Below are 17,705 nucleotides of genomic sequence, written 5' to 3'. Positions count from 1 at the left end.
CACCACCTCACAAAGTCACACAGTCCGGCAACACAGGAGCATTCTCCTCGTAACTCAGTACCATCCAGGACTGGAGCAACTGAATTACATTCTCGCCAGGGTTTCGATTACCTCTCGTTGTGCCCTGAAATGAGAAATGTCCTGCCCACTATCCTTCACACCCCTCCTAGAGTGGTATTCCACCATCCACTGAACCTACACAAACCCATCCTTACACAACTCCTGCTCCCAATCCTTTGCCTCATGGCTAATACCCCTGTAATAGACCTGTCCCATACATCCTCCTATCACCACCTACTCCAGTCCGGTCACTATATCACCACCTATCCCATCAAAGGCAGGGCTACCTGTGAAACCAGCTAAGCTGCAACCACTGTGCTGCATTCTGTGTAGGCATGACAACCAACAAGCTGTCTGCCCGCATGAATGGCCACCGACAAACTGTGGCCAAAAAAACAAGTGGACCACCCTGTTTCTGAACACATTGCTAAACATGATATCCCTCATCTCAGTGACTGCTTCACAGCCTGTGTCGTACAAATCCTTCCCACCAACACCAACTTTTCTGAATTTCGCAGGTAGGAACTTTCCCTGCAATACATCCTACATTCCTGTAATGCTCCTGGCCTCAACTTTTGTTAGTCACTGTTCTCACCCATCCAGCTCCCTCCCTGTTCCCATTCCAGCACTACACAGTCGTCATTTCATCGCCACACCTTGTCTTTTAATTTCATTTTATTTATCTCCTTTCCGCTTCTTACACCCACCCCACCTTCTCTCCTGCCCTCCATCTAAACTGCAGCGCTTCACTGTCTGCCACCCCCACCGTACTATACCTCCCCCTCCCTGCCCCAGCCTCCTCCTTAGCCCCACCCAGTTGCCTCTCCCACTGCTGCTGCTTGCAGTGTGGTTTCAGTTGTCTGAGACTGAAGACGTGTGTGCAAGTTGCGTTTGCGTGAGGGTATATGCGTGTGTGTGTATGTATGCGTGTGTGTATGTATGCGTGTGTGTATGTGTGCCTATTGCTGACAGGGGCTGTAATGGTGGAAAGCTATAATTGTGTGAATAGCAACTCAGCATCTCCACTATATGGTGAGTAGCAATTTTCCTTCTCAAGTATTTTAAAATTAGTGATTTATAAAACTGAATAAAATCAAATTACAACAAAGGTTAAAATCAAAGAATTCCCTGACATTGTATGAAATTCCTGAAATTCTCTGAGAGTTCCTCGATTTTCCCACGTATAAGGCAATTGCCTGGGAATTCCAGGTTTTCCGGATATCCCAGAAGAATCACAACCCTCTCCACATAGATGCTAAATGACCATGGTAACATTTATTACTGATTATCAGTTACTGAGAGCAGTTAGCCAACTAATGGGTTTGGGGAGGGATAGGGAAGGATGCACAAGGCGAGGAGGTGGTAGCAGGGTAGTGTGAAGCAGAAGCAGCAGGTAGTGGGTGAAAAGAAAGGAAAGTGGAGGTGGTCAAGTAGTGGATATAGAGAAGGGAAGAGGGGTGGTGAGAATGAGAGATATCATTGTAAAATAATCTGTGGACCTAATATTAACTATGTGTGTTTTTGTGCTTGTAGTTGTATTAGTTGTTACTGTATGTTTACCTAAGATAATATGACTAGTATATAGGAACAAATTTCTACTCCCTTGTAACACATATTTGTTTGAAATATGTCACTGATATAATCTGTATTTAAAAATGAATTAGACTTATGACTAGTTAGCAATCCCAAATAAATGTTGAAATAAATGTTTGACTTGCTACAGTAATTAAAAAAGCCTATGGTAGACAAAACGATTTTTAGCTTCCTTGTGTATCTCAAATAACTGCAATGACAACAGAGTTAGTTTCCACTGTTTAAATGTTTTTGTTGATTACAGGTGCAACAAGTTTAATGTTAGTAATATTTTCTTACTTCATTACTGCATTCAGTAGATACGGCAGAATCAGATATATGGGGCTGGACATCAACACAGTCATCAGGGCATGACTGGTCAGCTTCTGCCAAATCACGATTGCAGTCCTCTGGTGCCACAGTTTCTCCATGGCCCTGTAAATATTAATACTATGATTGTTACGTGTGATATGTGAGACAGACAGACACAACAAATGAATATCATTACAATGAAACAACGGAAACTCCAGTTGGAGGGTCAACAATGTAAGGAAAAAATAGACTGCTACTTATTGTAAAGATAACATGTTAAATTGCAAACAGGTGCAATTAAAAGACACTTACAGATTAGCTTTCAGCCACAGCCTTCATCAGAAAAAGAGACACATATACTATTCATTTACACAGTTAAGCACACCTCACACACACACGACTGCCAACTCTGGCAGCTTGGGCCAGAATGCAACTGTGATATTGAATGAAAGGAGCAATCTGAATGGGGCAGGAAAGGGGAAGGGAGAGAATTGTATGAGAGGGGGAGAGAGGAGAACCATCTGATAGAGTGTGCAGGCTTTAGACTCCCAAGACGCGCAGCATCGTGATGCTGTGGGGCTGGAGGGTGTGGGAAAATTGGAGAAAAAAAGGAAAGCAGCAGAGAAAGATGGGCAGGTGAGGTGTCAGAGGCAGCACACAAAGAGAGCGGGAGATGAGAATAGGACAGAGGGGTTAAGAACTGCTGGGTGGAGGGTGTGGGAACAATATGTTACCATAGGTTGAGATTGGGATAATTCTGGGGGCCGAGAATGTGTTGTAAGGATAACGCCCATCTGTGCAGTTCAGAAAAGCTGGTGGTGGAGGGAAGGATCCAGATGGCTCGAATAGTGAAACAGCCATCTGGATCCTTCCCTCCACCACCAGCTTTCCTGACCTGCACAGATGGGAGCTATCCTTACAACACATTTTCTGCTCACAAATTATCCCAGCCTCAACTTACAGTAACATACTGCTCCCACACCCTCCACCCAGCAGTTTCCACCCCCTCTGTCCACCACCTCCAGCCTGTTCTCGTCTCCTATCCTTTTTGTATACTGTCCTCTGCCAACAAACCTACCCAACTTTCCCTGCTCCTCTCCTTTTTCGCTCTGTTTTTCTCCATCTCCCTGCCTCACAGCCTCCCAACGCTGTGCCTGCTGGCAATCTAGCCCCTGCACAATCTTCCAGCAGTGCTCTCTGCCCTCCTTCCACCACCCTCTCCCGATTGCTGCTTTTGTTCTACATGACAGTTACTTTCTGGTCCAAACTGTTGGAGTTGGTGGTCATATGCGCATGAGATGTGCTTTCTTGTATGAATGAATAATGTATGTTTCTTTTTCTGGTGAAAGCTGTGGCTGAAAACTAATGTGTAAGTGTCTTTCAACTGTGCCTGTCTGCAACTTAATGTGTCATCTTTACGGTAAGCAGCAATCTATCTTTTCCTTACATTTTTACCATTGCAATGAAATGTACTGCTATTTTACAGTTCACGAAGACTTAATACAAGTATTATAGTTACAGGCAACAAAATATTGTTGAGTCAGCAATACTGAATTGCATACCTTCATTTGATGCAATACGTAATACTAAAAAGGTTTCTACACTTGATAAATAAAAACAGTCAATAATAAAAATGACACTTAATGTGAAGGTTTCATTCTCCTGTGGGGAAAGCAGTTGCCTCACAATGACATTACAATAAACAGAAATTCTGTAGAATGAAAACTATGTGATTAATACTGAAAAACTTCTCTACCCATCACTGATAAACAAGTTACACTCTGATTACAATTCTTTCCTTTGCAAATATCTGTCTCTTTCCCCTCTCCCTCGTTATCTCTGCCAGCTTCAGTATAGTACTTACGATACTAATGTGGAATACACAGAACAATTCACTAGGTCAGCAATCACAACAAAACATTTAACAGATTTCTAGGTTTAAAATTTTTTTTCATGGCCCTGTATGGAAATAATCGCATTCATTTAATGGCGTCTTCTTCTGTAATGGAGGGATGCCACTGTAAACCATGTATCATACTTAGAAGCTTGATTTTAATAATGCTCACTATCTATAGAAGTAAATTTGCCACACTGATAACACTATTAAAAATAATCCTGAACTTAAAAGGAGTCTGAAAGATAAGTACCCTGTGAATGTAAGTCACCACACCTACCACTACAAGCAATGGGTGGTGACGGATGGACCACCACCTAAAGGACTGGCACCACCTAGGACTCGCACAACTTATGGCCATCACAGATTTAAAAAGCGTGCACAAAAAGCTGTATGATCCTGTGACTACAACAGCCGATGCAAATTTCATGGTAAGAGCCACAGGCAGGGAGTCCTGCGAAATGCCTCTTTTGTATCCCGAATACTACAAGAAACTGATGGATATCTTATAAGAAAAGGAGAGGATGCTTTGTATGTTTGGCAGCCAGGACAACACATCCTTAACGATAATTTTCAGAAGACCTTGGAACTTCCAGTTCTGAAACTAGTGAGCTCAAGAAGAACATTCAGGTGATGGACTTCAGTGCATGCAATGTCATGTAAATGAGATCCCGAATGGTGAGGGAGGTGACATTGCTATGTACTTGTTGCTGACACCAATGACACAAAGAGGATATTGTTTCAGGTCACCCAGGTTTCCACCATATCTGTGACAACTGAGTAACTAAGTAGTAAACACAGTCTCCTACATAGCTCCAGTGCCAAGTCCTCATCATGTAGGCAAGCACTGCCACATACCTTAGAAGTGGGCGAAGTGTGTAGGTGGACACAGCAGCAGTGCATGTCTCCTCACTAAAAGTGAGTTTTACCTATGTATGTACTCTGCAGGAGGAAGTACATGGTGAGCTTGCAGCATATGAGGTATAAAAGTGTGTTGAAGTTAAAAAGAAGGGGCAAATGCTAACACAGATTGGTGGCGGCAGTGCAGCAAAAGCCTGAACAGGCCTGAACTATGCTGTGCTGGTGAAGTCAACCAGCACAGCCTGCTATCAGGCTACTTCAGATGCTGCCAGAAGCAGTCAGGAAACTGAGTGGCGCAAGTGAAGTTATTATCACAGCCTTCTGAAATTTACAGCTTTTGAAACACACATTGACAGCTTTCACACAGTGTTGATGCTATCAATAAACCACAAGGTTCTCCTAGTAAGAGCAAAGTAATGCTCCTGTTGGTGACTGTGGCAGCCTAGCACTGCCCATCTGAATCTTCCACCTGGTGACTTCTCATGTCAGTTACCAAGCTCATGAACATGCCACAGCAAACTGTCACTGCAATAATGTCAGATATCTTTACTGCCACTGGGAAAACCATTGAAGCCCAAAATGTCTGAGTGATACTGTGGAATCATATTCAGTGTGTGGAATACCAGTGGTATTTGCATAAAAGTCAGAGAATTCTAGCAATTCCTCTTTGAGGCAGAAGTGACACAGAAGCATCACACACTAGACATAAATGTCAGCACAACAGACTATATTTGCCACTGCAATGTATCAGCAGTTAACACTTCTAATAGTGAGACCACTTTGGTCGCTGCCTGCAGGTCCCATCATGGGCTCCTGCAGCTGGTAGATTTTAGATAACTTTGTACACAACATTGTAAACTCATTGTCACAGATGACTTTAACATTACAAGGTGCCTGCACCTGCACTCCTGATTGGCATGACGCTGTTGTCATGGGACTGTAAACACATTACCTCTAAAGAGGAAAGGAAGGATGTCCTACACACATACACCGCACAACAAAGTTAAAGGATAAATTTTTCAAAAACCCCTAATTGTCTCCCATTGCAATGTATAAGTTTCAAATTTGGCTCAAAGGTGCCTACAGCTTCCCTCTGCAATGGTGCAAAAGTGTGGGACCCTGTGACATCACCCTTTGACTTGGCGAAGCTTCAAACAGTGAAGTGTCATCACATGCAAAAAAAAAGGCCATAGCTCAATAGCTCATGTGAACAGTAAAGTGGGTTGATGAAGTCATATTGGCATCAAATTTCACCACAATTCTCCCTAACACCATTGTGAATGTATCACAGGATGAGAAGGTTGTCACAGCCCCTTCTTCTGACATCTCTGTGATGATCAGAACTGTGACTCCCAGTGTTGAAATCATGCAGTTTTCTCACAGGTGGCTGAGGAAAACATCTGAGACACATTGTCACGCAGAACTGACATGAAAAGACCTCAAAGGGTGGCGTGAAGGATATCAATGAAACCATCCATTCCCTTGGAGTGTCAATTCCCACACATCTCGTGGCAGAAAATAGCAGTTCACATTGTGATGAGCAACAGGAAGATGTCCTTGACAACCTTGCAACATTAACATGTGTGAATAAAACAGTAAAGTGTGCCCTAAGACCCCCATGTTTGGCAACACCCTCAGTACTACCAACAAACATTACTGAGTGCATTACAAATGTATGTGTCAGGAACTTTGACAGTAATTCAGCCTGACTGCTGCTCTAGTGCCTGAAGGTAGGCAAATTGCACCAAAGAGGTGTCGAAGCAGCTGCCTAACCCTCATGTGCTAGAACAGCCACCAGGCTGATTTGGTGCTGAAATTTCTGAAAGTACATTTGTAATATGCTCAACAGAGTTTCATGGGTGTCATCAAGGGTGTTGCTGAACTGGAGAGGGGGGGGGGGGGTTTAGAGAGTCCCTTTGCGCTGTTTTATTCATGCACACTTTAATGTTTCTACTCACAACATAGCAGAGATGCTGAGTTGCAGGTCTCAATGTGTCTTCCCACCAATTTCAGTTGGTTTTTGTCTTTCACTATCGGCCTATTCCCTCAGATTTCATCTTGTTTCCTCCTTGCTTCATTGCAATTTTTTCAGACATAATTCTACGTTATTTATGTATTTTTACAGATGGATCCTTGCTCCTTCCATCTGCGCCAATGCAGAGTAGTTCCCTTATCCAGAGCCAGAAGCCTGTCCCACACACTGTTCCTGTGTTGTTGCTTGGCTCACGGAATCCCCCAAATGGCCTTACCATCAGATTACCCATCTCCGACTGCCGTCTTCCTTCCACAATGACCTCCATCTGTTCGGATTTACCAATTCTTAACTCTCACCAACATAGTGCTGCAAAACCAAATCAATCAGATGCAAATCACCTTGCAATACCTTCTCTTCATCTGTAAAATTCTCCTGATATGCAATCCTAAAAATGGATCTAAAAACACACAATGAAACTCTTGTCCTCCAGGAATTAGAGGAACTTGCACAATGACACCTCTCTCCACACTGTTCACTTCCTACTCTCGCCTTGGGCTACCACTATCCACCACCTCTACAACAAACTCCAAACTTTTTAAAGACCTTCCTTCTACCAGTCCCTACAGTGGAAACACTTTTTCACCACCAACGTTACCGATCAGACTCAACAAAAGACTAGTGTTGTATCCTGTCTGACTCAGTTCACTCCTCCGTCCAAACATCATACATACCACTGCCCCCCAAATCACCCTGTCAACTTTTCAGAATTTCTTAACCTCGTACCTTGCCTCACCATCATTCCCCCCCCCCCCCCCCCCCCCCCCCCATATTAATCTTACATCTGCAGAAAGAACCACACTCCACCACCTAAAAACTGATCCCAACATTATAATCTCATAGACTAACACCTTCAGCCTATTACCTGCAACCACACTCCTACATAAAAAATACCAACCATTTCCTCCAACAACTCTCCACTGTTCCTGTTCCTTTACCATATGGTGCCCTGCTTGTTACTATTGCTGCCACCTCCCTTTACACTAACATCCCTAATGCCTGTGACCTTAATGCTATTGAACACCACATTCCCCAACACCTGATGTATCCCAAACCAACAATTTCCTTCCTAGTTAGCATGACCAATTATATCCTCACTCACAATAACTTCTCCTTTGAAGGCATTACTTACAAACAAATCTGGGGTACAGAAATGGGCACCTACACGGCACCATCCTATGCCAAACTATTCATGGATCATTTAGAAGAATCCTTCCTAAACACACAGAATCTCAGACCCCTTTCCTGGTTCAGATTCACTTATGACATCTTTGTGATCTGGATCGAGGGTGAGGACACCCATTCCACATTCCTCCAGAACCTGAACACCTTCTCCCCCTTTTGCTTCACTTGGTCGAACTCATCCAACAAGCCACCTTCCTTGATGTTGACCTCCACCTCATAGATAGCTACCTTAGTACCTTTGTCCATACCTAATCTACCAATCATCAACAATATCTCCCCTTCAACAAAGCCTAGCCACCCTTGGCTGTCACATCTGTAGTGACAAGCAGTCCTTCTCAAAATATACCAAGGGTCTCACTGAAGCCTTCACAGACTGTAATTATCCTCCCAACCTACTACAAAAACAGAACTCCCATGCCTTATCTTTCCAGTCACCCACCACCACCCAAAGTCCCACCATACAACCAAAGAGGAGCATTCCCATCATGATTCTGTACCACCCAACACTGGAGCAATTGAATTACATTCTCCACCAGAGTTTTGATTACCTCCTGTTGTGCCCTGAAATAAGAAATGTCCTACCCACTATCTTTCCTACCACTCCCACAGGGGTATTCCGTTGTCCACTGGGCCTATGCAATATTCCCACCCATCCCTGCACAACCCCTGCTCCCAACTCCTTGCCTCAGGACTCATATCCCTGTAATAGACCTAGATGCAAGACCTGTCCTATACATCTTCCCACCACCACATACTCCAGCCCGGTCACAAATATCACCTATCCTATGAAAGGCAGGGTTACCTGTGAAATCAGTCATGTGATATGCAAGCTAAGCTCCAACCACTGTAGTGCATTCAACGTGGGCATAACAACAAACAAGCTGCCTGTCTGCACGAATGGGCACCGACAAACTCTGGCCCAGAAACAGTTGACCACCCTGTTGCTGAGCATGCTGCCCAACACAACGTTCTTCATTGAAATGACTACTTCACAGCCAGTGCCATCTGGATCCTTCCCATCAACACCAGCTTTTCTGCATTCAACAGGTGGGAACTCTAATTACAATACATCCTACATTCCCGTAACCCTCCTGGCCTCAACCTTCAACAGCCACTGTCCTTACCCACCTAGACCCTTCCCTATTCCCATGCCAACACTACACAGCCCTCTATCCACCAACGCCCCCTCAGTCTTTTTACTTCTCTACTTTTCTACTACCCCCCCCCCCCCAATTTCTCCATCTTACCTCCCCCAAACGCAGCTGGTTGCCCTACCCTCTATTCACCTCATCCCTGTATGCTCCCACAAGCAGCACTTTACCGTTCCCCACCCCTATCCTGATATCTCTCCCCCTTCCCCTCCGCACCTCTGGCTGCTCCTTACACCCACCACTCAGCTGCCTCTCCCATCATGTGCTGCTGCTTGCAGTCTGGCTTCAGCTGCCAGAGACTGTGATGGCTTCAGCTGCTAGAGACTGTGGTCATATGTGTGTGAGTTGCAAAGCTCTCTCTCTCTCTCTCTCTCTCTCTCTCTCTCTCTGTGTCTGTGTGTGTGTGTGTGTGTGTGTGTGTGTGTTGACTTCCATTGTTTAGCTCTGGGATACATTTAGGTGAATGGCTGGTGACTTCTACAACAAATGTAGAATATTACAAGAACTGACATATCTGCAACTCTTGCCACAGGGTACAACATTACAATAGCACTAGATGGCCACACCTGATAGCAAGCTATGATCATTCTTATAACAAGCTAATATTAGACTGTTTTTGTTAAAGATCAAAATCAAAGCAGACCATTAAGAGAAAAGGGCTGGTATACTTTATCAGGAATGTCTGAAACAATGTCAAAAGTACACAATACAATAACTTCTACAAAGGCAGTTCCCGTGCATTGCTATTGGGCAATATAGTAACAAAATCAGTTTGATCTCCATGCCTCCACCCTATAAATGATGCGTCACATGTGTATGTTGAAATACTATTTAAATTTAACTATACCATGTTCTTGTGAAATGTACTGTTGATTTGTGGATGAACGTGGAAACAAACAGAAAGAACTAGGTGAAACCTGGTGTCAGAAAACAATGTTTTTCTTTCACAAAGTAGTAATGGGACTGTCAGATGAATTGCTGTCAGCAGTATTCCATGACATCATTCCAGACCACAGTTTCTAGTTCCAAGTATTTCCATTTATGAAGCAAAAATCATCAACAACCAACAGGTACACTTGAAAATTGTTCAAAATTCAAAGTGTAACTTTATTATTATTATTATTATTATTATTATTATTTTGAGTTGTTGATAACAGAGACTATCATTTGAGAAGTGCTGGAAACTGCAGCCACAGATTTTGGCCAGTCTGGTGTGTGAAGGTATTATATTTAAACATTATTTGGCACATACCTGACTGATTGCTGAAGGAAGACTCTCTGCATTATTTTCAGTGCTGGCCGGTTCAGTTGCTTCCTGGGGAAATTAAATCAGACAAAAGGATAATAATGATATTACAGTGAGTCAATAATTATATCTGATTATTATACATTCAAAACATGTATAAAAATTAACTATTAAATCTGTTTAAAGCAGGTGTAAATATTCCTTGGAAATATCAACAAGTCTACATCAAATGAAAAATTGGAGGTTAAGTGTTCTTTCTTTCAGGGCTGTGAAAAATGGTACATGTTACATCAGTTCAGTATGACCAAGAAGAGATAAAAACATAGCTACGGGTGCATGCATACATCCAGTCTTGTGTTAGTATGAATCAATGAGATATTTATCTGGTGCATTTTATTCATTATTATTTATTATTATATTACTATTTTAATACAAGAATGTATGGTTCTCGTACAAATCATACTAAGAAAATTCAATGGTTCACAGAGTTTGGTATCAAGTTGTCTGTCAGGGCCAGTTTAAGGACGTGCGGTACACACAGCACTGATTAAAAGTGCAGAGTCTGTGTTCAGCAAAATGTACTCATTTTTAAAACTTATTATTTTATATCTGTATAAAATGTGAAGCTAATGTCAAATATAATTTATTTCATTAACTTAAACACTAACAAATGTTATACATGTACATTTTTGAACAATTATCTGACCAACATATTAAACCAAGACTTTAATATTATACATCACAGTTGACTTTTTTAGCTCCATTCACACAGCATGGAAAAACCACTCTTTAGGGAAGTAAATAGATGTCATCCCATGTTTTGTGTTGCTTCATAATAAGAAAATTGTTAACCTACATTAGTGACTCAGCAATAACATGTCAAGACTGTCAGAATGTGGATGCCAATGCTGTCTTGATTCAACACTGGTTGTTCCAAGTCAGTTCTGCTATTCAGCCTTAAGGATATTTCTAAAAACAAAAAATGTACGCACATGCAAAAGAATACACCAAATTCTGCATTTCTGAAAGTCCGTATCACATACTGAAAAAGTCTCTACATTATTACACTGTTTAGGAAAAAAAATCATTTGCTGCTTTAGTATCTAAACCTAAATGGATACTCTGCAAATACACTTAAGTGCCTGGCAAAGGGTGCACTGAACCACCTTCGCAATAATTCTCTATCATTCCACTCTCAAATGGAGTGCGGAAAAAATGAACACCTATATCTTTCCGAGCACTGATCTTCAAATTCTGTAAGTATAAAACTGAAAAGTGCAGAGCACTCTGAGGTCCCCACAACAGGTACAAATTAGAGATGGGCAAAACTGTTCTTTTCAGAGATTGGATCAGAACTGTTCACTCCCTGAAATGAATTAGCTCTTTTTCATGACTCACCACTCATTTACAATAGAAAATAAATGGAAGGCACATTGCCCTTTAAACTTGGTTTATTCCAGTACTATACCTGTATTTTGATCTTATTTGATCCTATTTTGAAGTAACACAGATAATGAGTAAGAATTTTGTATTGTTTATTGAAATTTCCACGATATGACAAAGTTTTTGATTATTGATTTATTTTGCACTATCGTGGTTTTTTGGGTGATCGGAAAATGTTGTAACTTGAGATTTACATTAACAATATATTTGGCTATAATGTATTAAAATTTCATTAACCTCACACAAATACATCGCAAGCCATATATTTTTAAAGTGAACGTTTCCTTCCGAAGACGCCTAAAATCGCAAAATCCGTACCAGAATAAGAAAAAAATATATAAATTTGACTGTAAAACGAAAGTGCTGCATATAGCCTTACGCAGAATAAAACAAGGAAAATATTGGTGTATCACATTTTGCGATACGTTTATCGGTTCGCTCATAATTAAAGCGTAAATTCGAGTGTCCATAATAAAAATCCTTTGGTAAGAGGAGTCATCAGGAACCTAATCTAATCAGTTTAAACAAATAAAAATAAAATAAAAACGATTGATGTATACATAACATAATAATGTAATATACATAGCGGTATTACTACGAAGAACAATATCCAGTGGGGACGAACTCCGATGCAGAGGCGCTGAGTCGAGCAGGTCGAGCCGCGAGCTGCATTACCGCATGAGCTGAGACCGCAGAGACCAGAGTGACACCTGAGTCGCTTTGCTCAACGCTCTGGCTAGAGTCGAGACGGTGGGGTGAGCGTTGAGCGGGCGAGTTCCGAGGGTGGGGGGAGCGGTGAACTCACCCGCTACAAGACAAATCGTCCGTTCCCTTGCGAGCAGGTTTTTGCAAGTAGTTCTTATGTTATCCGCTAGGTGGCTCTCTGTCCTGTTGCTCGCATCAACTGCCCAGAGGGCAGGACGTGCGACTGAAACGATCGCCGACAGAGTGCGATGCGAAGTTAAGCTGCGCCAGACACTGCACGCGGCAGACGACGCACAGAGACGGCACGGCATATGTGAAACACAAAATCCAATGGGGCACTGCACAATGCAGGCAGCCAAGGTAGAAGCAGGGCAGAGGCCGGCGCTGGCTGTGTTGTGTGGCGTGCAGTGTGCTCTGACCAGCAGAGGCGCTGCTGATATGCTCCGTCTCTCTCTCTCTCTCTCTCTCTCTCTCTCTCTCTCTGCCGTGGGAAACGTTTGGAGCTACCGTTCTTTTTTTCTGAATCACTGATTGTTCACTCCTTTGAAAGATTCAACTCTATGAATTAGTTCAAGAGCGGATCCCCCATCTCTAGTACAAATGGGTTATCAGGTGGGAAATGGGAATGCAAGAGGAACAGCACAAATAAAATACTGTGACTAAGCAAAATCATTAACAATAAAAAAATTCCATAATGAAATTTTCACTCTGCAGTGGAGTGTGCAGTGATATGAAACTTCCTGGCAGATTAAAACTGTGTGCCAGACCAAGAATCGAACTTGGGACCTTTGCCTTTCATGGGCGAGTGCTCCACCATATGAGCTATCCAAGCATGATTCACGACCTGTTCTCACAGCTTTACTTCCACCAGTACCTCGTTTCCTACTTTTCAAACTTCACAGAAGTTCTCCAGCAACATCGCAGAACTAGCACTCCTGGAAGAAAGGATATTGCGTAGACATGGATTAACCACAACCTGGGGGATGTTTCTAGAATGAAATTTTCACTCTGCAGCAGTGTGTGCACTGATATGAAAATTCCTGGCAGATTAAAACTGTGTGCTGGATCAGGACTGTGGCTAAGCCATGTCTCTGGAATAGCCTTTCTTCCAGGAGTGCTAGTTCTGCAAGGTTTGCAGGAGAGCTTCTGTGAAGTTCAGAAGGTATGAGATGAGGTACTGGCAGAAGTAAAGCTGTGAGGACAGGTTGTGAGTTGGGCTTGGGTAGCTCACATGGTAGAGCACTTGGCCACGAAAGGCAAAGGTCCCGAGTTCGAGTCTCAGTTCAGCACACAGTTTTAATCTACCAGGAAGTTTCAATAAAAAAATTCATTTACTGCATTGCATATACGCATACACTAGTGGAGACTGACCTTCATTGTAATGGAAAGCCAATCACTTGCCACAAGGAGATGCCTAGCCCATGTGGTCCCACAGCAGATGAACATGCAAGAATGGAATTGTGCAACAAGAAAACATGGCCAGTTACCTACGTGTCATACTTAATAGGTTCCCAATGTACACTAATGTGTCAAAAATGGAAGATCAGAGTGATACTACCTGCTGCTAAACCCAATGACAAGATTCCCACACGACCTTCGAGCTAACCTGTAAATGACACTGCTGTGTCCAAGTCTGAAGCATCTGGCAGCAATAGTCAAGGCAAATGAAACTGATCACATACTGATTTAAACATCCTGGCAGTTTGAAACTGTGTGCCAGACCAGGCTTTGAATCCAAAATGTTGCCTTTTGCAAGCAATATTCTCACCAACTGTGCTGTCCAGGTATAACTCATGACCCACCCCCAAAAGTTTCATTTCTGACAGTACAACGGAGTGGCTGGGGCTCATGCACGAGTACAAATCCTGCCTGCAAACACAAAGTTCTGGTTTAAGGTCCCAGACCAATAAACAGTTTTGATCAGTTAGGAAGTATTTGCTGCAGACTAAAAGATAAATTCTGGGCAAATATTGATTATTTATAGAGAGGACAAAATCGAGCTCTTAGACCTGGTCTGCACAGTTAATTAGGATACCTTACTACCGGGATAGGTTTAGGTGACTGGCTGGCAATTTCCACGGGAAATGTCCAGTATGACACACGTGATACATTAGTAACCTGTGTATGATGCCTCCGGGAAGCCACATACATGCTGGGGGGGGTTCCATTTTGAAGGTTTCCAATTGACTGCAGGTGGAGTACATGAAACGATTACATTTGCAGATCAGTCATACAAGTGGTTCTCAGGCACCAGGTATCAACCCATGCTGAAACACCCACATTAGCATATGATGTAGCTGTCACATGTGGCAATGCAGGCACTGACTATGACATCTAGTCGATCATACAGAATGTGAATACTGTCCTGAGATACATTATGCCACACCTGCTCAGCCCATTCATGTAGTTGAGTTGCATGTGTCACTTCTCATCCCATCATATCCCACACGTGGTCAGTTGGAGGCAAGTCTGAAGATCATGCTGGTCAGTAAAGTTGCTGCACATCTCGCAGAGCATGTTGAGTTTCACAGGTGGTGTGTGGGTGAGGACTATCCTGTTGGAATAACACATCACCTTCCTGTTGAAATAATGGCAAAGGAACACTTCTAACAACATTCTGCACGACCAAGAGCTGGTTAGTGTCTGCTCCAGAAACACCATACGTGAATGAGGGCTGTAGTTTATCACACCCCAAAGTATAAGGCCAGGGGTGGTGCCAGTGTGTCTTGGATCAATGCACTCTAAGAGGCAGCACTCATCAGGTCTGTCACATATGAGCCAATGATAATAACTTGCATGCAGGCAGAATCTACTTTCATCACTGAGGACCATGGCATGTTATTCCATTTTCCTAGTGATCCTTTGACAGCACCGGTCGAACCACGTATGTCAATGCGGTGACATGAGTGGAAGATGGGCTGGAGGTGGGTGTGCCCATAGTCCCAATGCTAATAACTGGTTTGCAACAGTTTATGTTGACATGTCTGGGTTCACAAGTCCTCTTATTTCTGCTGTGGTATCTGTATGATCTGCCACTGTTGCCCTTACATTATGACAATCCTGCTGGGTGTCTGTGCTGTGTGGACATCCAGAACCTCATCTATGGAGGTGAGAATGTTCTCATGATCATTGATACCAGCATTGTTAAACAAATGACACCGCAAATCCAATTTGTGTGGCAATTCTCCAGAAGGAGCATCCTGCCACTCGAAAGAGCACAATTTGACATCTTCCAAACTTGCTCACTTGGCTGTAGGAAGCACGAATGCATCTCCATGGCAGGGCTGCCTGCTTGCTTCACACATCTGCACCACAATGAGCCTTCTGGCTTTGAGCATACCCTATTGAAGGGTAGAGACAGATACCACACTGGTAGCTATGCCACTATGCTATCTGTTGGCAGCTGTCTTTGAAACCACTGTCGGAACATCTACTGACCCAAACAGAATATGCCGTAATCAGATCAAAATCAACATTGTCTTTCCAGATCCACTCCAATAATTCCCCCTCCCCTGGCAGTATGAAATAGCACTCCAATATTAGATTGTTATTTTGTTACAGAGGAAAACCAGAAAACACTATCTAGAGAAAACTGCTAACTAAACTTCTTCAAGAATGTTTGAAAGAACAAGGAGCGCATCAGGCTTAGCCCTATCAGAAGAATAGGAGACAAGAATTCTAGCAAAGGGATATCTCAAATCTTTCTCCTGTAGCGAAATCAATTTGAATCTGCATGCTTTCAACATTTAAATGACATCATACATGAAGAATGATCAACTATATTAAGTATTTGTGAAATGTTACACTGAATTGTTGAATAAGCTGGTAACAAACAGGTGAAACCTGATGTCAAGAAACTGCCTGCTCCTCTCACTGAGCAACAATGAAACTGGCCAACAGATTATTAACAACAGTAGTCTGTGCTAGCAGCTCCTATAACAACTTGGAAAAATTTTTAATTAATTTCAAAACTGCCACACAATATGGTGATCAGACGTTATAAGCTACGAGGTCTCCTCCCATCGTTGAACAAAATTTAAGTGGTTAAAATGTCTTCTAATGTACAACTCACACTCATATCACCGTATCACTATGATTAAGAAATCACGCACAAACCTAGATTATTATCAGATATAATGTGACAGAAGCAAAAACAAACATATTGCAGCAGTAATTAGTCCAGGATTCATATTTGCAAGCAGTTTAGCCACATGTATTATTTCCATTTATAAAGGATAAAACACTAACAACCTACAGGTTTGGCTGAGAATTGTTCAGAACCCAAAGTGTCACTTTATTTCATTAATATGATGTGCCATTCAGTGCCTCCTCCATAAAAATCTAGCCTAATATTAGTGTCAATATTATGAAAATGGAAGTTGCTACTCACCATATAGCGGAGCTGCCGAGTTACAAACAAGCTTTCAGCCAGCACAATCTTCGTCAAAAATAGATGACAGTTTGATGAAGGTCATACTGGCCGAAAGCTTATTTCTGACAGCCTTTTCATTGTGCCTATCTGTGACTCAGCATCTCCGTTATATGGTGAGTAGTAACTTTCCTTTTCATAATACTGTCACATTCCATCCTAGATTTTCCATTGATTGATTTCTATTATTAGTATTGTTATTTCATCCCATATTTTCTGTTGTTTGATACTTTTTTATTAGTTTGATATGTATGTATTAAATGACTATTATTTAAGATGTGAAGGATGCAGGGGATGAAGTTTTTGATCTGTCTGGTGTGAGGAAGTACTATATTTACACTTTTTGGCACACACCTGGTTGTTTGCTGTGGTAAAATTCTCTGCTATATTGTCAGTGGTCACAGGATCAGCTGGTTCCTTGCGAAAACAAATAACAAAATGGAAATACAATGATAATGATACTGCAGTGAGCAAATAATTAAATCAAATTATTGTAAATTCAATAACAGTATGAAGGACAACTCTTAATCCACATGTTTAAAACTAGTGAAAACATTCCTTGGAAATATAAACAACTCTGCATCAAATAAAAATGGAAAGTTTTCTTTTCTTATTTCAGAGCTTTGTAAACTGATACATCTTACAATAATTCAGTATAAGCAAGAATAGATGGAAACATAGCTGTGAATGCAAGCATCTATCCAAGAATATTTTATTACAACAGTGCAAGGTCCACATACAAATCATAATATGAAAGTACAGTGGTTCATTCTCTTCAGTCTGAAACTGTCTCCATGGCCAATACTTTCTGGAGA

The 17,705-nt window shown here is 42.1% G+C and overlaps 1 protein-coding gene across 6 annotated transcripts in view; it reads right to left on the bottom strand.

The window, feature by feature from the left end:
* Positions 1-17,705, bottom strand: part of LOC126251840 (pericentriolar material 1 protein-like) — a 781,694-nt gene that overhangs the window by 106,163 nt on the left and 657,826 nt on the right. For all 6 annotated transcript variants that reach the window (XM_049952507.1, XM_049952508.1, XM_049952506.1 and 3 more), the window contains 3 exons: positions 17,245-17,307; positions 10,320-10,382; positions 1,933-2,067 (listed from right to left, as the gene is read on the bottom strand). In XM_049952507.1, coding sequence (XP_049808464.1) covers positions 1,933-2,067; positions 10,320-10,382; positions 17,245-17,307 — 261 coding nt within the window. The remainder of the gene's footprint in view (positions 1-1,932; positions 2,068-10,319; positions 10,383-17,244; positions 17,308-17,705) is intronic.

Source organism: Schistocerca nitens, chromosome 4, assembly GCF_023898315.1.
Source record: "Schistocerca nitens isolate TAMUIC-IGC-003100 chromosome 4, iqSchNite1.1, whole genome shotgun sequence".
In the NCBI taxonomy this organism is placed as follows: Eukaryota; Metazoa; Arthropoda; class Insecta; order Orthoptera; family Acrididae; genus Schistocerca; species Schistocerca nitens.
The sequence above is the reverse complement of the archived record's forward strand: the minus strand, read 5'-3'. Positions and strand labels throughout refer to the sequence as shown.